Source organism: Tachypleus tridentatus, chromosome 6 (assembly GCF_004210375.1).
Source record: "Tachypleus tridentatus isolate NWPU-2018 chromosome 6, ASM421037v1, whole genome shotgun sequence".
In the NCBI taxonomy this organism is placed as follows: Eukaryota; Metazoa; Arthropoda; class Merostomata; order Xiphosura; family Limulidae; genus Tachypleus; species Tachypleus tridentatus.
The window spans coordinates 123,703,349-123,729,171 of NC_134830.1; the positions used below are offsets into that span (position 1 = coordinate 123,703,349).

General features: G+C 34.8%; 1 protein-coding gene across 1 annotated transcript in view; it reads right to left on the reverse strand.

Annotated features, from left to right (window-relative positions):
• Window positions 1–2,016: 2,016 nt before the first annotated feature.
• LOC143251710 (tubulin-specific chaperone D-like) overlaps window positions 2,017–25,823 on the reverse strand; it is a 30,709-nt gene continuing 6,902 nt past the window's right edge. The window contains exons 2-5 of the mRNA XM_076502955.1: window positions 17,057–17,241; window positions 4,738–4,876; window positions 2,418–2,514; window positions 2,017–2,156 (exon numbers count right to left, since the gene is read on the reverse strand). Coding sequence (XP_076359070.1) covers window positions 2,017–2,156; window positions 2,418–2,514; window positions 4,738–4,876; window positions 17,057–17,241 — 561 coding nt within the window. The remainder of the gene's footprint in view (window positions 2,157–2,417; window positions 2,515–4,737; window positions 4,877–17,056; window positions 17,242–25,823) is intronic.

Sequence of the window (25,823 nt, forward strand, 5' to 3'; positions counted from 1 at the left end):
AGAGAAGACATTAAGAAGGTTAAAACAAACTATAGTTGAGCCAACCAATACAGAGTGATCAGGAGGAATTAACATGGAGTGGTCTGAATAAAAGAAAGCAGATACAGTACAAAATGAATAAGAGGATAGGCATAAAGAATAATGTTGAATCAGCCCAGACTGAATGCATCCACAGTCAAAGCTGCAGGACCAGGAACAAGGAACCAGAACAGGGAAGTATAGTGAATGGCAAAACCACCCAGAAAGGGAGTACCCAGTTAACAGTATAGCTGCTTCAATACCAGAGGATCAAGGAACCACTCTGTTGGGTTGTGAGAGTCAATTGACAACAAGATTCAGGACACCCAGGACTCAAGCAATAATGTACAGCTTGCAAATGAAAATGCCTATAAAATAAGGTCTAGAGTATGAAAACACAGAGTGAGACCAGACATTTCCTTTTGATGATTGATATAAGAGACAACTAGAAAAATTGTTGGTATAGATCATTATTAAAATGTCCACAGGTATTTCAAAGAAAATGTTCCAAAGCTTGATGTACCACCAACAGTTCTAAGAGATGGATATGAAAAAAATGAATTTGACATTTAACCACTGGCATGATATCTCAAGAGTCCAAATATACCTCCATCTCATCAGGGATGCAACTGTAAATAGTTAAAGATCTGAACAAGGAAGAGGAACACCATGCTGAGGTACAGGCTTTGTTAAGCCACCAAGCAAACTCAACCAGCAGGGAAGAAGGAAGATGAATGGTGGAGGACAAGAGATCTCAAATGAAATTATCCTGCTCCTGCAGAGTTCGTTGAAGATGACCTGTATGATTATGACTAACAATCGACAAGAGATTCCATGGAGGATCAAGACCCCAAAAGACAGATAAAACCAGCAGTGCAATGACAGTGCGAGAGGACATGGCTGTGTAAATTAAGTGAACCATGACCCTCAAATAAAGAGTAGAATTGAAAAACTCACCCAAAAGAATGAAATTGTGAGTGGACATGAGATGCAACTTCTCCAGTTTGACCAGCCAATCCAGACATGATGACTCCTGAAGGAGGAGAAAGAGTATGGTTGTAGAAGGCTTTCCAATTGGAGCCAAAAGAAGTCAGTCACCCATATAATGATAAAACGACAGTTTCAGGCCACAAAAGTGATGAGCAAAAACTCTTGACCACCTGAAAGAAAACATATAGAACCAAAGTAAGGCCAAAGGAGAGAGCACAGCATTGAGACACATGGCCTTGTTGAACAAATTTAGGATAACCCCAGGAAGTAGAGAAAATAGGAATGAGAAGGTAAATATCTGAGGCACTGACTTTGATCATCAATAAACCTGAAGTAAAAGACAATCTGAAGGTAAGAAAGAACTCCATGGTAAAACAAGGGAAGTTGATGAAGTAACTGAGGTTAAAAAAAAGAAGATATTAGGGATGATGAACAGACAAAAATAAAAGCCTGGAAAAAGAAGAAAAACCTGTTCAATAACATCTTTCTCTAAGATATTCAAAACTCTTTCTGGCAGATGCTAGTAACAAATTGGATTACAAGAAGTAAAAGAAATGGAAATAGGAGACAAAGGAGGAAGGGAGGAAAAACAAAGAGTCAATCCCTCTGATAATACCTGAATGACCCAACAATCAGCTACAAATGGGTGCTACAGGTGAGCAAGCTATGCTATGCCTGAACTCAAGGGATAGTACCTATCAATATAGATAACATTGAAGGCAATGGTGAGATTGCCAACCGATCAGAGCAGAAAAATAGATTGGGTGAACAGGGAGAAAAATGGTATCCAGAAGATGAGAAACAAGAGAGAATTACAAGAGATGAGAAATCAGAGAAGAAATAGAGGAGTGTTAACATGCAGCTTCCACTCAAAATTCCAACAAACAAGAGACATCCCAAAACAGAATGGCAAAGAAAAGGAGCCAGAAGTAGTAGAATACTAAAGGTGAGACAAACATGTGAGAATGTGGATACGGATATGTAAGGAGAAAGGATGTAGCATCTATGCTAGAACAAGAGACTCCAATTTTGATAATTAAGAAAGGGAAACATCCCATTGTGAGCCTGAAGTATCGTCTCTGCCCAACAAGGTGGACAATGCATGATGGAATCCATCATGCACGTGAAAAAAGTTGATATGTATGGACCTGAATATACAGAAAAGAGAAAACAAATAGTCAGTAGCCAAGCCAAGATGAAGCAAGGAAGGTGAAAAATCATACAACACAAGAGAAAGGGACAAAAAGTAACAAAACTAGGAAACCATATTGAATTATAATAACAAGGAAGAATGAGGTAAATCAATAACAGAAGTATAACAAAATGTGGAGAAAACAAGCAGTTAAAAGTGTCACTCTCTAAAAATGATTGCCAAGAAAAAAAAATCTCTCCCAAGCCAAAACTCCAACCCAAATGTAACAATGGTGTGGCAGTAGCATGAACTTGCAAGTTCATACTGCAAACAGGAAAGAAAAAATAATCAAAAGCCTTCCACAAGCTAAATAACTACAACAGAAAACAAACGTTGTCAAAAAATCACTAATCACTGGCACAAGAGAAAAAAATTACATATCTACATGCATGAATGCCTATTTTAGAAGTAATGATTTAGCACTCAGAATGAATTAGCTACACTAGCAAAGTGTATCATAATACTATTTGTGGAGGGTTGTTGCACATTTATTTGCATGCTATAGTACAGCAACATTATATGGAAATACATGAATTTAAGTAGAAGCCTCAAGATTAGTGGCATGCAAAAGTGCATATAGAAATAGCAGCACAAAATAAAGGAAAGCAAATATGTTAGCAGAGGCAAGGTATCATATCAGAATTTAACAAGTTGTTGATGATCAGCAAATACTAGCACTTAAGCTCTGAAACATTGGTTTTCCTCAGACTGTGATTTGGAAAAGTTCACACTCTTCAAGCAGAACATCTCTTCATACACGATCTTCAAACTTAATTCGAGGATTGCAATGAGATCTCTTCCATCATTCCTACATGTTTTGGATCTGCACACATTCACTTTGATCACCTAATCCTATCATCTTAGCATGTGCAAAACCTTATGTTTTTTGTCTTACTTAGTTTTTCAATCTTGTATTAGCTGTTTTAAAAACTGATATTCAATAAGTGAAGAACCTAACTTGTTTTATTAAGTAGGTAAAATAGATAGTGTAACATCATATGAGAGGAATAAGTTAAACATGATTCATTTCATAGCAAACAAAGAGTATTACATTCCTGTAATTTTGTAGATGATGTAATAAAAACTTAAGTGAAAGTATATAAAAAATGTAATAATATATCATCCACAGTGTATCTGCTCAATCCAATGTCAATGAGGCCTCTCATCCAATACAAGGGCTCATCAAACTGGCTTAGATGCAGCCAATATAGTAGTGATCAAGAGACTTAATAATAATAATAATATTAATAATTTGTTTGAACAATAATTTTTCATGTAAACTAAACAAAGTTGATGAACAGTAATTTTTATCCTTTAGGTTCATGATTTTTATTAACATCATATCATTTATTTACTTATTTTACTTTACTAATAAACTTTACTAATTCTGAAGAAAAACTGACAAACCAATAAGCTAGTATTTTTGCTCACAGCAGTTCAAAAGCAATGACACCAACCTTTCATTAAAATGTTTCCACAACTGTGATTTCTGAGTCAATGACCATCAAGTCAATGACAAACACTTGTCATGTTTCAAATTGTATTTTGGAATTTCCAAGCAGTTTCCACTAAACTACATGGTGTCTGAATAATGTTTGAACCATAAATGATTTACAGCTTTCCTTAATTTCAGATATGTGACTGATTATGGTACTGTCAAAGCATATGGAAGTAAAGTTAATCTTGTTGTTAATCCAAACTTCAATTGATTTAAAAGTACAGCACTTTGAACAATTAAGTGCCTATGCTTCCAATCTTTTTGAATACCCTGTATGACTTACAGAAGTATTTAGCACACATAGTTTTAAGTAAAGACTGAATAAAAAGCAGAAGAGGTAACTATTGACCAAATTTTTATTTTCTATACTTTATGATCCCTGATCCTATAAGACTGAAAATTTATTTTCTTCCTATTACACTTTGCAGTGAACATAATGTAAATCAGAGATAGTAAGGTTTTGTCTATTGAAGGGCTTGTTACATGACAATATATTAAATATTCTTTCCACTAAGGAATTTAGTTATTTCGAGTATAATAGAAATTAAAAAACAGCATCAGATTCCAATGTCCTAGAACATATCTTATATAAGACTAAAGATTGGTTCTGTTGTGTCTGAGATTTCTAAATTAATCTTTTTTTTATATAACTGATAAAATGAAGGCAAAAACATTAGTGAAAGAAGTGCCTGACATTTCAATGAACACTGGGTCTCATTTTCAAGGATCTGATCATGATATTTGGAACTTCATAGTCCTGCAGCTTCAAAATCAGCTACCTTAACAATTAAAGACTGAAACAAAAAGCTGCAAACCTTTCCAATATTTCACTTGTAAAATGGTACACATGAAGAAGCTTGGACTAAAATATGTGAAAATGCATAAAACCCTATGGCATTGTTAGTTCAGTTAAACTTTGATAAGATGTTTCTGCAGATCATCACAATCTGCATTCTGTTTTAAGATACAAGTTAATGCATGACATTATTCTGATACACAATCATACACATGTAATTACAGTTTGTAACTCTAGTCATACCTTTAAAGTCCACTTCAGAAATGAAAAAAAGTGCACTTCCTTGACATCTGGACGAGTAATGAAACGAGCTGCCAGAAAAGCAGCAGCATCCTGGACCTTATCTCCAACACTGAGATATAATTTAATGACATCACTGATTCTGAAATAAATCATATTATACAATATCAAAGTTTTTGTAAAGAAAATTAATAATTTTGCAAATTGCACAATAAAATTTGCTTCTCAACTTAAAAAATATCAATAATAATTAATAACAAAATTAAACTATGAAGTTATGAAATTCAAGTTAACCAAACTATGTAGTCCTCAATTTCCTGTGGTAGAAGCACAAAAAATATCTCAAAGTAATAATGAATTACAGAGAACTAAAAACAAAATATGGAAATAAATTTTTCAAAATATATCATGACTTTGAAACAGAAAATTTAATCAATGCTTTCACAGGATTTAGCTCTATCAATATAGGCTCAGTCAATTTGACCAACCACATGAACTTGCTGTACTTGGTTCAAAATCTTTATACTACTAATTTTTGATACAGTGTAAATATATCATCATGAAATTTGTCAGTTTTCAGTAAACAAAAAATAATGTTTTTAATGAAGTATTTTTAATAAACTAAAAAAAATTGTCAGAGAATATCATACAATATTTGTTTTGAATAATCTGTGTGCAAATTAACTTTAAAATACTTTTCTTCATCTCAAGTCTAAAATTTCATTTGTATAATCATTAAAACTTCCTAAATACATTTCAAATGTTTGTTTTCACTATAACTTTACATCTTATCTGTTATTTTCTCTACCCTAACTCTATACAAGTTTGGTCAATTTGACTGATCTTGTAACCACCAAAAACAAAATCAAAATAAAACTAAAGTTATAATTTTCCTATATTGAAAATGTATTTCCAATAGGTACTTTCCTCTTCTCACACAGACATCCATGCGAGGCTAGGATGAGAATCAAACCATCTTTATCTGAAGTCCAAGAGAAAATCTAGAATCATTCTGACTTCTGAACATGACACATTAGCTTTGATCAATCAATCAATTCAGGGACCTGACATTTACTACCAAAAGGATGTCTGTATAATATAAATCAGCTCCCCCAACAGCTAAACTAACTGGAATCATTCAAAAAGCAAGAGCATCCTCACAATAAAATACATGGTAGTATGGTCTAGTATAATCATGAAAACTATGATTGAACTGGACCAATAAGAAGCAATAAAGCACTTGACATGGAGTGGTACAGATGAGAGAGATCACATGATGAAGTAATTTTGTCTTACTTCATGGATGGATAGGAGAAAAACAAAAAATTTGTGGAACCAATCCTAACAGAATGCATCAACAGCTAGAGCTCAAGGATGAGATACTGGGGACTAAAAGAGGGGTAATGTGTGATTTTTGAGGGCTGTGACAATGGAGAAATTCTGTCAGGTGAGAAAAACAATCCACTACAAGACTGAAAGCACCCAGAACGTGACTTGCAACAAGATGAATGTGGTGCAAGTGTTCCCAACATGAAGATTCACTACAAGAAGTTTATGAGTATGGCTGGCCAACTCCAGTACAGAATGAGCCAGAAGAAACCAATCATCCATATAATAGTGGAATTGTAACCCCAGAGCATAGATAGTGAGAAAAAGCTCTGAACACCCAACAGAAAATGTAAGGGGCAGAAAAAAGCCCAAAGGATAGGGTAAGAAGCTGATAAAGCACCCCATAATGGATGAAACAAAGATACGGACAAAATTAAGGGGATAGAGGGATATGGTGATAAGCACTAGCAACACCTGAAGCCCAGAAGCCCAAAAAAATGCCCACAATAGGGTGCTAAATGACTCCATGGTAAAACAGAGCAGTTGAACAAAGCAATTGAGGAGAGACAAATTGATGACAGGATTCTATTCCCAATGTTTCTGGAAAACAATGGAGAGTTTGAAATAAAATCCTGGTGAAGAATGTAGAAAAGTTCGATTGGACTACTGAGATAGTAGTTCCTGAACCTTTTCTGTCAGATACTGGCTGGTTATGGAAACTCAAGGCAGAAAAGACACAGGAAAGTGGGAAAAAAATGAAATTGTGAATCCTTCTAATAAAGCATGAAAAATACAATGATCAATAACAAAAGGATGTCAGTGATGAAGAAATTTGGTTAAGTTTAGCTCCTACTTGATCAGAATCCACTAGATAGTACCAAACACTGTTGGTAACATTTGTGTGTATTGTTGAAGAAAATTATGAGATGATGCACCCTGAAAAGATGGAAGAGATAAGGGTTGAAAGAGACAGGAAATACTGGGCTCCAACGGAGACAAATGGGCAGCAAAGTTAAAAATGATAGACTGCTGCTGTACTAATGTAACTCATGATTCAAAAGACTCAGGGATTGTCTCAAACACAAATTACCAAAGAAATGGAGCCATACCATATCCCAAAGAAGAAATACAAGTTAAGGTTGCATCATAACTTAAAAGGTCCCAACAACAGAGAAACCACATATGTAGAGCCAGAGTCAAAAATTAAAACATGTCAAACTGTGATCTCAAAACCTCATGATTTTGGTGGAGAGCCTCAGAGAGGAGATAATTGGTAGAAAGATAACACAAAAAGATTTGTGACAGTAAGAAAAAAAGTAGCAAGATTGAGCATGGGTCATATTTACAGGAGATTTGGGATGAAAACACCAAAAGGCAAAATGGAACCTAACAATTGCTGGTCCAGAAAAGGGCAGGCTTTATGATGACATGCAAGAGCAAACTGATTCAAAGCTGACAAGGGATGAGGCATACTAATCCCATCACTTTATTGTGTCAGCATGTACCCAAATATTTTGGAATGGGGAACCAAGTTGGGATGGAAAGATTGGCCATAGTAAGGAAGGAAGCAGTTGATAGGAAATTGAGAAAAGAGTTAAAATGTCACATACCCAAGAAACAAAACACAAAAGACCGATATTAGCCCCAACTGACCCCTTTGGCAACAGCATGAGAGAACATGGCAAATTCAAGTGGTAGAAACAGGTGATATAAGCTCGTGTCTGCTGAACAGGCTCAACTTGTTCAGGAGGTAGTGAGGCAAGGTCTACAGACACAATTTGACCCATGTAACATTCTATCTTCCAGCTAATAAACACAGATAAATACTCTGCAGAAGTCACCTGCACCTGAGGCCAGAGATATAATGGTAGTTGCAGGTGTGACCCTCAAAGTGATAACATGAACTTCAGAATTCAAAAAAATAAGGAAAAATCAACCAATAATTGAAAGCATAAATGAAAATGTAACTGTACTAAAATGGAATTGAAGTTAAGAAACAGTCTTAATAGAAACTAGAAGTGAAATAAATGGAGACCACTTTGTGATTATGCTGTAGTCAAATGTGAAACTTTAAATAAACAATAAGGAACATGTCCAAGCAGAAACACTGCCAAATAAAAGTGATAGTTTGGTAGAGGCATATGGAGGGAGTCACATGCACCACGTGATGCCATACTTCCAACTGGTGAAAGAATTGATGCATGGTGATGATTTGTATAAGAGATATATTGGAATCATTTCATTCCAACAGGGGCTAGGAGAAGGCTTGTGGTATGTGTGAAAAAAAATCTGTATACTGAAAGGAGCACTCAACGAGAATGATTGAGGGAATTACCATATTGGAATTAACCTCTCTTCTTTCCAGAATAACTTCAAAGGTAACATGAAACTACATTCATTTATCCTTAGTAGACAGTATGTTATTGAGATTCTGAGCTGCTGCTCGCTTTATTTCATCAAATATTTTATTATAATTTATTTTACCTAATCTAACCTTAATGTAACTTAAAGATACCTACTTTTTCATTTGAATTCATTTATAATAATAAGGAATATGAAAAAAAAGAAATAAAGTAAAGTACTTTCCCATGTCTCCTTTCTTTTTTTGCTGTGTAAAGTACTTCTCTCATGTCTTCTTTCTTTGCTGTTTACTATTAAAGACACTTAACCCTTCCTGGTAATAATGCACAAAATTTTTATTATTTTATTATTTATTAATTTTATTATTAAAGTACTCTCATGTCTTCTTTTTTTGTTGTTCACTATTGAAGACACTAAAACCTTCCTGGTAATAATGCACAAAATTTTATTTAATTAAATAATATAAATAATATAGAATAATAACATGCAACATGCAGGTAATTTCCTCAATCAAAATATTTCTGGCTTTCTGATTGTGTGACAAAAGCCATTACAAATTCATACAAGCTAGCTGTTATTCTTCCTGTAGGAATTAAACTTGTACTAAAAAAAACTGACAATGTTTTCTTCAAAATACAACATAATACAATATGTCCTTTGATAGAAGAAAACTTTTGCTCTCTATTTATTATAGATAATATATAATTAAATGAAAGAGAGAACTATTAACAAACCCTAAAAGAGAGAATATGACAGGTAGGTGTGGCAACAGGGGTGTGTCTGAGCAACACCACTTTTATAATGAGTAATTTACATTGAATTTTATACTTATTGAGGGGGTAATGAATAAAATAGATAAGATGCAATGCTTAAGTATGTCACCTTTCTCACACTAAGGAAAATTCAAAATTTTAAAAATATTTCCTTATAAAATTAACAACATAATATTTACATGCTATTAAAATATAGATTATTAGCTATAATTTTATGCTACACTGATTGGTATACCATAAACAAATAGTTTAATGAAATTTTGAACATAAGCCACTAACACCTAGTGACACATTCCGTAAACGATACCTGGCTAGATAGGTTTAATAAAGATTAGTTGGTTGTTTAGCCTTAATAACTGTAAAGCAAGTAGGCTATCTGTACCAAATGGCCAATTAAAAAAAAAAAATAAAAGTAAAATTATTAGTAACAATTTCCAAATTTCAAACTTAAAAAAACTTAAATACAATTAAAAAGATCTATGGCAGTAATAGTATCAGAATAGACTGACTCAGCTGCAGTGTCACCAAGTTCATTCCCACAAATACCAATACAGGTTGGCAACCACAAAACTGAATAGAAAGGGATGATAAAAAGAATAGACTGACTCAGCTGCAGTGTCACCAAGTTCATTCCCACAAATACCAATACGGGTTGGCATGCACAAAACTGAATAGAAAGGGATGATAAAAGAAATGGGTCACTCTGTTTTGATTATCAACAAGGTCATTGTCATAACTAATGTCATGTAATTTCATGGCCACCAGAGATCTAAGCAAGTCTGTATAAACAGTACAATTCATGTGTTACATTGCTTCTACATGATCAAGAACAAAAAAAAAAATGGAGTACAGTTTGGCAGTGAACATAAAAAAATAACTCTAGAATCTAGAGATCCTAGCAACCAATAAACCACAATAAACTATGTCAGAGTTCACATCGAACCATCTATAGAAATTGGAATGGAAGGATGTTTTGAAAGGTGTTCGGGCAAAAGAAGATAGTATTTCCAATCTGGTGTATCCATCTTTCTCAGATGACTCAAAGAAGGGTCACAATTGGAGATGGTAATAAGCCATGATGGGATGGGTTCACCTGTGAAGAAAGCAACATCATCCAAGGACAGACCCAACTGCATCTGGATATGAAAGCGTAAAGGAATAATAACAGACTGTTTATTCTGAGAAACACAGCCCACTGAAGAAGGAAGATGCAATCCCAGTCAGGATCAAAGTTTTGAAGCATACAGTAAAGAAAGCTTCAGATGGCAGAGGTGTATATGAAGTTCATGAGACTTAGTGTACACACTCACGAATGAAGAAGTGTGGAAAGCCCCACTGCAGAGCTGATACCACAGATGGCAAACTGGGTTCAGCATCTTCAAGGCTAAAGTCCTGGCAGAGCCATAGATCACAGACCCATAGTCCAGTTTCAACTTATTGTGAGAACAATATATCTTTTGCATAGAACATCAATCCACTCCCTGAGAGGTAGAAGAGAAGACATGGAGGATGTTGAGTGCCCTTGTACACATGATGCATAGCTGTTTGATGTGTGGAATGAAGGTCAGCTTACGATTAAAGGTAAGTCCATAAAACATTGCCTCAGGGATCACTGGAAGAATAACTTCATCAAGACGAAGCCTGGGATTGGGGTGAATACCCCATTGGTGGCAAAAGTGCATGAAAAAAAATTTTATAGAAGGAAAGGGTAAAACTGTTTGCTGTAGTCCACTTCAACAAACAAATGAAGGCAGTCTGAAGCTACCAGTCAATAAACCTTATTCTTGATGACCGATACAAGATGTGAAAATTGTCAACATAAAGGCAATTTGCAATGGTAGGAGGAAGTTGTCCACTGATGGCATTAATTTTCACACTGAAAAATGTGACACCCATGATGCAGCCCTGATGAACTCCAAATTCCTGTGAGATAAAACAGAAAAGTGTCAAACCCACATGGTTCTTGGACTTGCCAGTTCATTATAAAATTTTGCATAAAAGTGTAAAAATGGCCACATAACATTAATGGAGATCTTGCAAAATGCCACACCTCCATGTAGTATCATAAGCCTTCTCAAGGTCAAAAAAATACAGACACAAAATGTTGTCGCTTGAGAAAGACTTCTCTGATCAATGTTTTAAATCAAATCAGGTGGACCACAGTGAAGTGCTGTTGATGTAATCCACACTAAGTGGGCTAAAGGAGATTTTTTTATTCAAGGAACCAAAGAATATGAGCATTAATCATTCTCTCTAAAATCTTAAAAGAGACAGCTCATTAAAGCAAGCAGACAATACTTTGAAGGAGTCTTGAGATCCATCCCAAGCTTAGAAAAGGGAGGACAAAAAGCCCAGTGCCAAGCATCAGAAAAAAGCATTCTCCTGCCAGATCTGGTTAAGAAATCAAAAGAATAGCAAGAAAAGCACGAGACAGATGGAGCAATATCCTCAGTGAATATTATTAGGTCTAACCGATGAAGGGCAAACTTGGGTTCCACTAGTGTAAAGGGGCAATTATAGTCATAGAGACAATTGGCCCAAAAGGAAAGAGGTGATCAATCTGTCTGAAACTTAGTGGCAGAGAAGGTGGAAGACAAAAAAGAAAAGCCAGATGCATGAGAAAAGCTTTCACTGAGAGTATTGGTGATGTTCTGGATATAAGCATCTTCCTGGCCATCAGAGCAAAAGTGAAAGGGGAGAGAAGTATACCCAACTGAACTTCCAAAACTTGTCTTGTATGATTTTGGAACTGGTGACAGAAGAAATGCTAGTTATGAACTTGATCCAAAATTCCTTTAGCTACAACATTTTACCTGCCATGCATGGGCATGGGTCCAGTGGAAAGCAACGAGGTTAAAAAAGTGTAGGATACTTACAAAAGGTATCCCAGGAACATTTTTTTTTTATCCTTCTGTGCCATTTGGCAGGTAGGATCTTCACTATGGGTGGGAATACTGTGGAAAACATGTCAAGGCTTTAGAAACAGACTGAGCAGATGCCTGCATGATACAGTCTGTCACTGCTGTCATCTATTGATGGCTTACAAACAATGGCAGGATCAAATTTTGAGAGAACAGTGAAAGATGGCTGGGTCCAGGTTTTACCAAAGCATGCAGGTCAGGTAGCATCAACCAGGGGTGGCTTCCTCAAAATGATAGGAAAATTATCACTGCCTGATGGGTCACAGTCAACCCTCCAAAAAATGTGAGAGAAACATGACTGAGAAATCAATAGCAGTAAAAAGACTAAGTGCATGAAAATAAGTATGAAAACCAGTATTGGAGAGAGAAAGATTGTGATCTGAGAGCATACATTCTATGAAACAACTTCTACCATCAATATCAAAGCACCATTCCACAGGGGATTATGTCCATTAAAGTCCCCCCAGGATTGAAAATGGAGATAAGCAACTATTCAATATGAACATCAATGTTTTATTGATCACAGGTGTCTCCAGGAGACAGGCAGAGAGAACAAACAGGGAGTAAGAAGACTTGTTGGTGCTAATAATGTTTTTTACTACATATAACGTGATCAATCCCTGAACTGAATTTGAGTTGTTTTTCAAAATATACAGAAAAACGTTTAAAAAAACCATTACTGTAAACATTATTTATGAATCCCATGCATTCAAAATTCATGTTATTTCTTAAATCATAAAGAAATTACTTTGTGACACTGCTAAAAGACTTGAACAAAACTCAAAACCTTACAGACATTAACATGTACTGAAACTAAAATATATTTTAATAACAAACAATACCATCAGTTAACCACCCAAGACTTTATTATGGTTTATCTAAAATTCACAAAGAAATTTCATTACTGATATATTGTTTTGAATATTGGAACACATAAATATACTTTAGCTGGTTTTAGTTTAATTTCAGAAGATATTTATGACCAAATGTATTTTAACACAATATTTTAAATCTTCTCAAGAAATCCAACTATTGAAGTTTGAAGGTAATGTTTTGATGTGCTTGTTTTAATATTTCCAACAATGTGACTATTCACAAACCAGTTTTTGTTTTTTATTGACATTACAATTTTGCAGTTAAAGGTTCTTATTTTCTACTGAATGGAAAGATTTAAAATCAGATTAATGACATAAGTATGGGTTCAAAACTGGTGCCAATTTAGTTTGTTTTTAATTTCATGCAAAGTTACACAAGCACTATCTATGCTAGACATTCCTAATTTAGCAGTGAAAGACTAGATGAAAAGCAACTAGTCATCACCACCCATCATCAACTTTTGGGCTACTCTTTTACCAACGAATAGTGGAACTAACCATCATATTATAATGCCCCATGGTTGTGAGGGTGAGGATATTTGGTGATACAGAGATTTATACTCTATAAAGCATTCCTTCATTCACACCAACAAATTTGTAGTAACCACTGTAAAAGTTACACCCCATTATAATACCCCCATGGCTGAAATGGTGAGCAAATTTGGTAATACAGAGACTTAAACTCTAAAAAGCATTCCTTGATTCACACAAACGAATTTGCACTAACCACTGCTGAAACATTTCCACACAGAACAAAAACCTTAAAACTCAATTCACACTGATACACTAAACAACAATAAAATATCTCACTGCAGTTTACCATTTATCCCCCGACATCAAATTAGAAATAATCAACACTTGAAGAAAAACTTGCTACCAAACACAAAATCTCTGTTGACAGAAACTGAGTTACAAAGATACCTATGTTAAACTATGAAGCAATATCCTCTCATGGGACATCTTTCTTTTGTACTGATTGGATCTACTGTAAACTACTTGTACCTGAGGATGATAAAATCTTGCACAATGTTAGTACATTTATAATAAAAGTTTTCATTACCTAATCAAGCCATCTTAAAACTTTATTCTCAATTTGTTGCAAGAAAAACTAAATAAAATACTGTTTCTAGCAATGTTCCCAATAGCTAGTGTATCCACACAAAATACTCATAATATTTTGAGAGATACATGTCATTTACTTTATTTTAAATGTATTAGTTATAGATGTACTGTCTTCAATACACTGCAATATGAAATGGTGTGTCTAATGGTTGCAAACTATGAAAATTCTTATTTTCTCACATAGGTGCTTGCATCATACTCAAAAGAAAGCAAAGCTCAACTAAAATATAAAGATACATCAAACTATCAAAAGATTGTGATTATGAATGCTCTGATACCAATGCATTGATGGTAAATTTTAAGAATTAAAAACAATCACTGATAATACCTACAGCTAACAATATTTTCCAATGTTCAAAACATTCATTATTACTACCCCATCTTGTTTATGATATTTAAGCCATTTCTTAGTAATTCCCCTTTCTGTTAAGACTGGTTTTATGGTCTGTACTCACCTTGTAAACCCAAAAGCATGTGTATTCCATTTGCTATTAGCAATGGACCAAGCACACATTGGAGAATTAATGATTACTACAATTCCAAATTGTACTTTCACAAAAATTACAAATCTTTCAGTAAATGTGAAAACTATGTTATATACAAAAGTTCCATTACTTTTTAACAAAGTATTTCCATGAACTATGGATTTTGACAGAAATATCATGTATTTGTTTTCATTCTTAAGTTTTGGCACTTTACTTCATATTCTCTAATGTCCTAAATGAACATCAAAATATTTTTTCATAACATTGTGTATGCTTCATCTGTAGATATTTCTACACAAACAATGTACCTAATTCCAGGATGATTAGAGATATCATCAAAGAATAATGAAAAGAATGATTGAGAAAACATTATATAAATTGAATAGCATAGTTACTGTTGTTTTTTTGTTATTTTGCTGTAAGGAATATACCCCTCCCTCCTCAGACATTAAAGTTACAAAAAAAACAGTGTGAGCCACTGATCTATTTCTTTGCAAAGTCATATATGCTTTGAGAAGCACAAAATGTGTATTCTTTTATTCTACCTCTGTGTAAACAAGGAAAACAACACATGTTGGACAAATTTATAATTATACAGTAAAATTGGCCTGCAACATACAAATCTGTGGTACCATATAGGTATTTTATTAAAAAAAAATAAAAAAATTACAGTTCAATTATCATGTAGTAGAACAATTTTAAATTAATTCCCACAAAGATAAATACATATAAATTTTATACCCACACTCAACTATACAGCTGAATTGCAGTAGTCAAAATCTGCCTCAATAGTAACTCCCACCATAACAAGCATTTGGGAAAATATTCAACATTGGATGATCCATTATCAACCAGCAAACAGTTGCCTTTGCAACGTAAGTGTACTTATTTTGTGGATTACATTACAAAACCATTTTGAAGAAATTATTGTTGTTGTTTTTTTATTACAAAAAATTAAAAGAAAGTGAAACATGATTGATTTATTAATACTATTTATTTTCCTATACTAAGTCATTCAATGAGAGAAGTAAAGCACTGTGACAGCTTCTTTTACCAAACACATCACTTGACCAATATTAGGATTTTACAACTGAGTGCCACATTTTGAAGCTGAAGTTGATATATACTTTCATGCATGACTTTTATATTCAAAATGTCCCTGTCAAAACATACACTGATTATAAATTTTACACTCATACTGGAAACACCTACTTCAGTTGTTTTTCCATACTGGATGAAATAACTTGAAATGGTACAATTAAAATGAAAAACATAAGTAAGTGCCATGTTTAAGATCACTGCATGACAAATAGGCTCTAAAAAAATTTCTCTCCCTCACCAAAAAATTTCAAATACACCAGTGAATACTGGTTTTATTATGTTTTACAGAGCTGAATGAAGAGTGAGAGAGAAAAATTAAAATAAATCAACACAGTGTACCATGAGTGTCAGTTAGAAAATAATATTGCAAGTCAGTTGGAAATGGGAAAAGGAACACTACACTATGTCTGGATTAATGTAATGTTAATTATACAGTAGTTCAAGTTGTGGTAAGTGGTTGACCCCTAAATATTTACATCAATAATCTGCCAGCATTATAAAAAAAAGTCACTGCAAATTTAATTTTGAAATGTCAAGAAACAAGCTAATTTCATAACACAATTATGCAATTTGATAAAATTTACAGGGTGGCAGTACAGTCCTTGACAGAACAGGTGAAAGTTGGATAAAACAATACCCATGGGTAGAGACCATTACAAAAGCAGATGGACTCTAATCCATTTTTTGTCACCAGTACAATAAAACTAACAGGTAAGTACAGATCCAAATGTTTTCTAAAGGTGGGTCTTTCTTCTTAGTGTAAAGTTGTTATAAACAAGAATGTAATGACAATAAAAAGGGTTAGATAAGAAAATTAAACTGATGGAAATTAGGAAACCCTAGTGAAGTAAATTGTAAGATGATAAGTGCTTAGTAGTCAAAAAAACAATTAAGCCATACAATTTGAGGATATATTTATAGAAATATTGATTAGAAGTCACAAAAGTATATAAATAATACAAGCATCAGTGACTTGTAACAAGGACACCAGTGTCCAGCAGAAACTATTAAATCCTGGAACTTAAAAGGTCTGTTTTTCTATACCATAACTCAGTTTTACCACTCATATTTCTAAATGTAGGAATTAGCAAGCAGTGTTCAAGTTTCAACACCTGAAAATTCCCTTAATCACCTGTTAACCTCAATCCCATACAACAACCGAGAATGTGGACACAACTCTCTTGATAGCTAGTAAAAGTTCTGGCTTTGAAAGTGTCTCACCTTTAGTCATTTCAAGTTCCCAGATCATGTCCTCATCTCAATATCATTTTTAATATATATAAGTAAATTTGATTACCTTTTCAATATATATATTTTTTTATCTGTTAAAATATTATAGTAACTAAAGGATTTACCTTTCCATAATTGGCTTTTTCTGACCTTCATTAAACTTGTTATTACTATCTAGTCTTCCCATATGAAATGGAATCATGACAATGATGGAAAGCCACAGAAGCAATATGTAACGTGTCTCCCATGTTTCATGATCAAATGGATCTTGTTCTGCCAACAGTGAGAGAACTGGTTCAACATCAGCTACCTAAAATATCAATCATATTAGACAAACTCAAAAAATATTAATAACATACATAATGTTCATATACAATCACCTGTATTAAAGCATTGGTTACATTAACTAGATCTGCATGTATTATGAAATATAGTCTTTATAAATTATAATGTACACAGCTATTTCACAAGTACAGGAATACTCAGCATCAAATTTTAAATAATGGTTCATGACCTAACAACATCATGATAATTACTCTCAATAAAAGAAGCATACAGATATACAACAGAAATAAGCAGACAAAAAAAAAAAAGGTTATACTTATGGTAATTCCCAAACAAGAACAAGTTGTAAACCTAGCTAAAGAAAATCTCTCACTTTTATTTATGTGCATGTGTTAAATAAAAACAATAATAAAAGACTATTAATGGATACCATAAAGCAAAGTAATCCACAATTCAACAATTTTAAATAGCTCTTTTGTCTAAGAAGAATTTTCAATTTAGGCCTCATTATGTATACCATCTCTAACAACTACTAAATCATTAAGAACTTCTGATAAAAACTATATATTAGATGATACAAGAAAATTATTGTAAATCATGTAAATAATGCATTAATGAAGTCAGTCATGTATAACAAACTAAATAAAAAACTGGAGAACCAGAAATTTACTTTCTTTTTCTTTTTTTAACAAAGTGCATTAAGTAACCACAGTGTCACCAAAAAACACCAACATCAGTAATTCCAACAAATTAAGACTAAACAAAAAATGTATAACAACATCTTAAACATGATGATGAGAAATCTACTTGAATTAAAAATGTATTCTAAAGACAGCTAGTATGAGTATCAAAACTTTAGTTAAGATAAAGTAAAGAACAACATTTCAACCTTCTTAGGTCGTCTTCAGATTACCTGATATCAAAGAGCACCAATCCCAAAGTGCACAGGAATGATAAAATGATGTGAATAAAAACCATGAGTGAGATGGAAGACAGGTTCTAAACCTCCTGCTGCCAATAGAGAGGGCACTATAGCCTGAAGATGATCAAAGAAACAGAGGATCAATGGGAAGAGGACAATGAGAAAAACAATATGGAGTATGAAGTGGAAAGAGAGAGAAATAATGAGAACCTCAAAATCAGTGGAAAAAGTTTCTTTGTTATTAAGCACAAAACTACATAACAGAACATCTATGCTTTGTCCACCACAATTAATAATACATATAACTAAGAGGTAGTTGAAAAAGGAAAAAGACAAAATGTAAAAAATTCAGGATAAGTTCTGAAGAAAAGTGAGCCAAAATCCATGATGGCTAAACATATGAAAGATGATGACAACTAACAGAAGTGAGAGAATGAGAAAAGGGATGGGATCCAACAAGGCTCTCAAGAATGATTGGCAGACAGAGAAAAAGAGAGAGAAACTAAAAAAATAACTAAAAATTGCAATCAAAAAACCTAAGCCAGGGGTTCCAAGAGGTTTATAATGCTCCAAAAGAATAGATCAAACAAGCAAGTAAGCAAGACAGAAGTCACAGATGTAAGAGGAAGGATGCAGACCCAAAAAACAAAATAAATACATTAAAATAGAGACAAGAAAAGAAGAAATGGAAACCAAATGTGTACCTATCACAATTATTTGGTCACAATGAAGATCCCCTAGAAAGAGTTGATGGGTAGTGATAAGGGAGTAAAGCCAAGCAGAACTAAAGACAGAGAAATAGGAGTACCACCAAGCAGCAAAAAAGGACACAAGAGACTGGGGATAAAAATATATATAAAAAAGACAAGAGGCCATAGTAAGTAAATCACAATGATAAGTAGGGCAAGAAAGGTGTGGAACAACAGTCACAACATAAGAAGTATATGAAGTAAAACAATCATAAAACATTATGACATACAAGAAAAAAAGAATAGCACATACATGATTCATAAGTGCAGCAAACTTAAAAGGATATGGTCCTGTTTTTCATCAGGACATGAAGAGTCAGGAACAAAGGTTAGATGTGGAAAAATAAGGCATGCTCTGCAGAAGGCAAAGAAACAAAATAACAAGGGACTTTGGGGAAGCAATGGGCAGAAGAGAACTAATCACCTGATGCATGAAAGTGGGAGCATCCTCAATGAAACTTGTGTGGATACCATGCCTCACCCCAACTCAATAAAGATGTGAAAGTTAAATTATTCAAAACTTCTGTATTACCTCTCTATTGAATAAAAGCCGAGATCTATATGTAGAAGTGTGCTCTATTAAGTTAGCTAAATAGATAACAACTTAATGTAAATATAAATCCATAAACAAATCAGTGAACAAACTTAAGATATTTTGAACGGTCGCTTTCAAAACAACCATTAATAAGACTTTGGTTGTCCTGCTCAGAAAAGGTTGTCCCTCCATAAGTAAAAATTTTCTCTCCTACACCTATTCTGAGTTTTAACAGTGTTTGCTGAGATGGTCCCGTAGTGACGATATCAGATGAAAACATAACACAGAGTAACTCACAAGTTTATATATGCAGTGCCTTTCATCAATTTCACCTTAGCATTATTAACACAACATTGTGCATCATTCTTTAAAAATATCTTGGGCCTACACCTAAAACAAAGCTGTAAAGCACTCACTAAAAACCATAAAATAAACAATGATACATGTTGTTTTAGCAACTTGAGTAATTATGATACGCAATCTCACTCAAGTAAAGTAGTGGGATATGGTGATGCAATCACAAATTGAACCTCTCAAAAATAATTTAGTGAATGTTGTGCATCAAGTGTACTGAATTTATTTCCTTTCTATCATAAACATGGGTACATTATTCCTATTATACATAATGAAAAAAAACTTTGTTTTCATCTGAAAAAGCATACAAAAAAAAGCTATTGTTTTTCTCTTTATTTTCATGCATTTTGCATGCATTCCTATCATACAATTTGTATAACGGCAGAGATTAGGGAGGTTCTCATTAGTCACTACCATATAACAAACAGGTTTTCCACAGTAGCAATGTTTATGCGAAAAACTTAACTTTCTAAGCATTCAAAAGTCCACATATATGTTTTACCTAATTACTAATGGCATTTCTTCTCAGCAATACATTTCCACTGAAAGACATCGATAAATTTTTCACCCTCCAGTGGAGCTGCCATTTTCTACTAAAAAAACATATAACACGATAAGTGGAGCAATCATCAATTGCAATTGGTAGACTGTCACCCATACACTGCATTTTAAATAAGAATGTTATTAATTTGAAGATGTCTTCAATGGTGTGCACATATTTGGGGCAATTCCTTTGCATTATTGCAGGTGCCTTGAAAGGCAGGTTATGATTAGTTGGTTGGTTTGGTTGTTTATGGAGCAAAGGAACAAGGCTATCTGTGTCAAACTTCCAGTAAAAAGTTAAAATTAAAGTAAAATTATTAAAATTCATAATAGAGAATTAAGGTAAAACAAGACAGTTTAATTTTTCAATTAAAAACATAAATAACGTTAAATCCAATTTTTACATCCAGTCCACAGCAATAAGAGAAAAACCACAGTAATACAAGTTGTAAAGGACTTTCTGTAGCATAACTGTAATTATCATGACTTGCCAGGATGACTGAAAAATAACTTCAAAAAACAACATTAGTCACTTGAAGTTAGCCTTTCCAGTCCTGGTTTAGAGTTATTTGACATTGCTGTTTTCAGAATGGAAAGTAATACAAGTTTTAAAAGACTTGTAGCAAAATTTTAATTATTATAACTCACCAGGATGACTATTGGATAGTTCAAATAGCAGCATTATTCACCTTAAGTTGCCGTTTCCAGTCTTGGTTTCAAGTTATATGACGTTATGGCCACTTTCTAATTTCAAATCAAACTAGAGGTACTTTGATTCTTTAAAGGAAATCACATTAAAAAAGTCTAATGTATAAATTTAAAAAAAAACTTAAATAGCATTAAAAAGATTAATGGCCTTTAAAAAACTAAAAACATGTTTAAGGTGAGCGGTGTCACCATCACCAATAACATTGTCTAGCATTACGGATAAACCTTGAGGCAAAATATGTTTAAAATGGTGGCATTGTTAAGAGCAGTAATGATGGTAAGACAGTAAAATGTGGCTTATTGTAACCCAAGTGTTACACAGATAATACATTGGTGCATCAGTCCCAGATAAAACAAAACAATGAGTTAAAAAACTGTGACCAATGCATAATTTAGTTAGAACAACTTCCTCTTTCCGATCCTAACAGAAACAAGATGGTCCAAGTCCAATAAAGGGTTTCATTTGGAAAACCTGGTTTTCAGGTTGATCACTCCAAGTCAACTGCCAACTGGCATGGAGCCAAATCTTGAATACAGGACCACAGTCCATGTATGGAACAGGCACAGCAGTGATAGTGCCAGAGCAGACAGATTTAGCTGTGGTGTCAGAGAGCCCGTTCCCACAAATACCAACATAGCCTGGTATCCAGAAAAGCTGTATAGAAGTAGATGTTAGAGAGAAATGGGCCAGATGGTTTTGAATATCAGAGAGAACAGCGTAAGAACTAACGTGAAGTGATTCCAGAGCCAGTAGAGAACTAAGCAAGTCAGTATAAATAGTGAAATTTGAGTACTGCTTAACTTCTATGTGATCCAGGGCAAGAGAAATGGCATACAGTTCAGCAGTGAACACACAAGCTGTAGAGGGACTCTGCATGCAACCACTGAACCACAACAAACCAAAGCAGAGCCCACAGAGTCACCTGACTTCAAACCATCCATATAAATAGGAATGGAAAGATGGTTCACAAGATGTTTAGCATATAACAGTATTTCCAAATGGGAGTGTCTGCTTTCTTCTGATGACTTAAAAAGGTCACATCTGGAGACTGTAAGAAGCCATGGTGGGATGGGCTAACCAGTGGATACAGCAATGTATTACAAGGACAAACCCAATTCATCCAACTGCACCTGGATACGAAGGTCAAAAGGAGCAATGGCAGATCTATGTTCTGAAAAGTATGGCCTGAGGAAAGACACAACACCAAGTGGGATGCTTTGATAAGGAATGAAGTTTCAAAGCATATGATGAAAACAGTTGCAAATGGCAGAAGAGCAGAGGAGGTTCATGAGACTGTGTATAAGTTCTGAACTAGGGAAGTGCGGAAAGCCCTGGTGCAGAGCAAAAGTCCCTGATGATGAACAGGTTGCAGCATCTTCAAAACCAAGGTTCTCCCAGAGCCACAAATCAGTGATCCATAGTCTAGTTATGATCAAATAAGAGCACGATATATCTTTAGCATAGAACATCGATCTGTTTCCCAAGTAGTAGAAGAGAGAACATGGAGAATGTTCAGTGCTCTTGCACATTTGACCCATAGCTGCTTGATGTGTGTGGTATAAAGGTCAGCTTACAGTCAAAGATAAGCCCAAAGAACTTTATCTGAGGGATCACAGGTAGCAAAACTTCACCGACACAGAGTTCAAGATCAGGATGAATACCCCATTAGCAGCAAAAATGCATGCAATCGGTTTTAGAGAGAGAGAAAGAAGTTAAAGCCGTTTGCTGTGGTCCTCTTCAGTAAATGATTTAATGAAGTATGTTGCTGCCACTCAATATACCTCATATTTGACAACTGACATGAGATGTGAAAGTTGTCAACATAGAGTACATTTGCAATAGTGAGAGGGAGTTGTTCAGTGATGGCATTAATTTTTATACTAAAAAGTGTGACACTCAGAACACAGCCCTGAGAGGCTCCAAGTTCCTGTAGAAAAGAAAGGGAAAGTGTTGAACCCACACAAACTTGGAATCACCTGTCCATTAAAAAATTAATAAAAATGGGGAAATGACCATGTAACCCATATAAATGGAGGTCTTGCAAAATGCCATACTTCCATGTTGTATCATAAGCCTTCTCAATGATAAAAAATATTGATACAAGATGTCATTTAAAAAAAGCTTCTCTAATTGACATTTCAAGTAAATTTAGGTGGTCCATGGTTGAGCGCTGTCATCAGAATCCACACTGGGTGGGCTTGTTTTTGAGCCTTCTGTGCCATGTGGCAGGCAGAATTCCACCATGTAATGAGAATATGACACCTTTTTTTCCTTTATTGTCTTTATTCGAGGGAGGTCTGTCAACCTCCATGGATCCTGCCTTACGTCAATTGGACAGGTCTTTGTTGTTGAAAGAGGATTCCAGTGACTGAGGACATGAATGAATGATCATTTTGGATCTTGGGGTAGGAGAAGATATACCCAAAGAAATGCCCATACCCAGAACCAAAGGAAGTGGATCTTTGGGTTTGCTGAAATATACGTTAGGCACAGAGATAGGTGTTGACATTGATTCATCAACTTTTAACCATGGAAGTCAAAGACTTTTCATTTGGTTTGAGAACGATTCTTTTGGTGACACAGAGAGATCCATCTGCACTCCCACTACAGTAATGGAATGAAGTGCAGCAGCATACATCCAAGATGAAGTGGTGAACAGCAACTTTCAAACCACAGGGTAAGTAATGTTTTGAATCATCTTCAAACGCTGCCCTCATTTTCTTCCAACCACTTAGAGCAAGAATGAAAGTAGGATGAATGAGAGCCATTGCACTTGATGTAATGAGGCTCCATTTCACACTCATGGGCATTGTGGTCCTTGCCATCGTAACAAGCATGAGTCAAGGAACCACGACATGTCTTCTGAAAGTGACTGAATTGCTGACACTGGAAATATCTAAGAGGGTTTGGAATGTATGGTTGTACCTTGCAATTAAGATCACCTGCCTCGATGGTGGCAGGTGGATGCAGTGATATAAATGTCAAAATCATGACACTGATTGGCATAATAATTCAATCTTTACAAGAATAGGTGCTCCTCACTGCAGAAACTCCTTGAGTGGAAAACCAGCAAGAATCTCCGACTCGAGATGTTCTCAAATCCCTTCAACAATAACTTCTCATGACAAATTCAATGTAGCATGAGGCATGACCTCAATAGGTAAATCCCCAGTTGCCTTTGAATGCAAGAGAAGTTCACTGTGTGGAGATGTGGATGTTTCCACTAGGATATCACCAGAGCAAAGCATTTTACTGACTTTGGAGAGCGAGCAAGTCTCTAGTCTCTCTTCTGAATGAAAAAAGGAGATATCTGTCCTAAAGGTTTGTCTAACAGAGAATCTAATATAAGAAAATGAGGTACAGATGTTGAAGATTTGCTGCTCAGAATCTTCAAAACATGGTCGTTTACCTATGGACTGTTATTTCACTATTCTATTTAAGTTTTTACTTGGAGGATCCATAATAAAAAAGGAATATATTGGTGCCTACTGACCCCACCTACCATGAAGCCCTACGAGGAGGCATTACAATACCAAACAAGGACACTGCAGCAACACCAGGGTTTCATGAGCACTATACCCAAACATCAGCATCAGATACAATATCCACAACACCTGCTGAGAACATCCAACACTGGTACTTGGTTGACCCTACCTCAAGTGGACCATCCAGTAGACCCTAGGGGACCACCCTTAGACTGCTCATCTACAGGAATTTAAGGCCAAAGTGGTATGTTATGGTTGGACCCCTCAACCACCAGGATCCTCTCCTCCCCTTCATAGGTCACCACACATGGCAAACACATGGGTGGATGCTTAGATCCCAGAGGAGGTAAACTGAAAGAACAGAACCTTCCCTGACAGGTCCCCTCACCACGTACTGGACTCCATACTGAGGTGGGGCAGGCTATGAACCAAGCCTTGTAGTACACTGTGTTCTGCTAGAACTAGAGTGTTGCTGGAAGTTTCTGGGCCAGTCTGGATTTGTAGTGTGCAGAGCATGATTCAGAAATAAAAACCATTATATATGCATGTTTGAAAGTTGAAATAAACCAACAGAGTAATTCAATACAAACATGAAGATAACATGGGAATTACCCCTTCACTGATAAAATTCTTGCATTACTTAGGTTCTGTTGCATCTCCACAGTTCAATGATCAAATTAATGCTCACATAAGCTTGAAATAATTTAGTTACTAAATTTCATAGCATTTGGTTGTCTGACAGAATATCTGGTCATCTTAAATGGCCTTTAAATTTGGTCACTTTAGATTAATTGCTGAAAAAAGGAATATCTGGTCGCCAAGACTTTATTAATATTCTCTGTGGTATACATGACTGAAAGTAGCTTAAAGTAGAAAAGTAATGGCCAGAGGAAACAAAGATACAATCATGTAGATAGAATAAAAGAGCAATAAGAATAAAAACAGTGTAACAAGAAAGAAAAAAAGGCAGTCAATTATATCTGAATACAGGCAGTGCAAAGGAAAGAATGAGCCTATTATTATGTGCTAGTGATCAGAGGAATTACTGTGCATAAAAGTCATATCACCTCCCCTATTGTTGAAGGGCTACAGCACAATGGCATTACTTGTTAACACATGTTGAGGTAATAGCTGTGTTTAAGTTTTGTGGCATTCAGAAGGCATTCTCCATGGGTTATAATTACAGCAGCAGGAAACTGGACTCCTAAGTTCCACTAGAAAAAAAAAAAGGTGAATAAAAGTGCAATAAGGAGTCAGGAGGTGTATATCACCATAAGACAGTGAAATAAGTGACCATAAAACTCCTATTT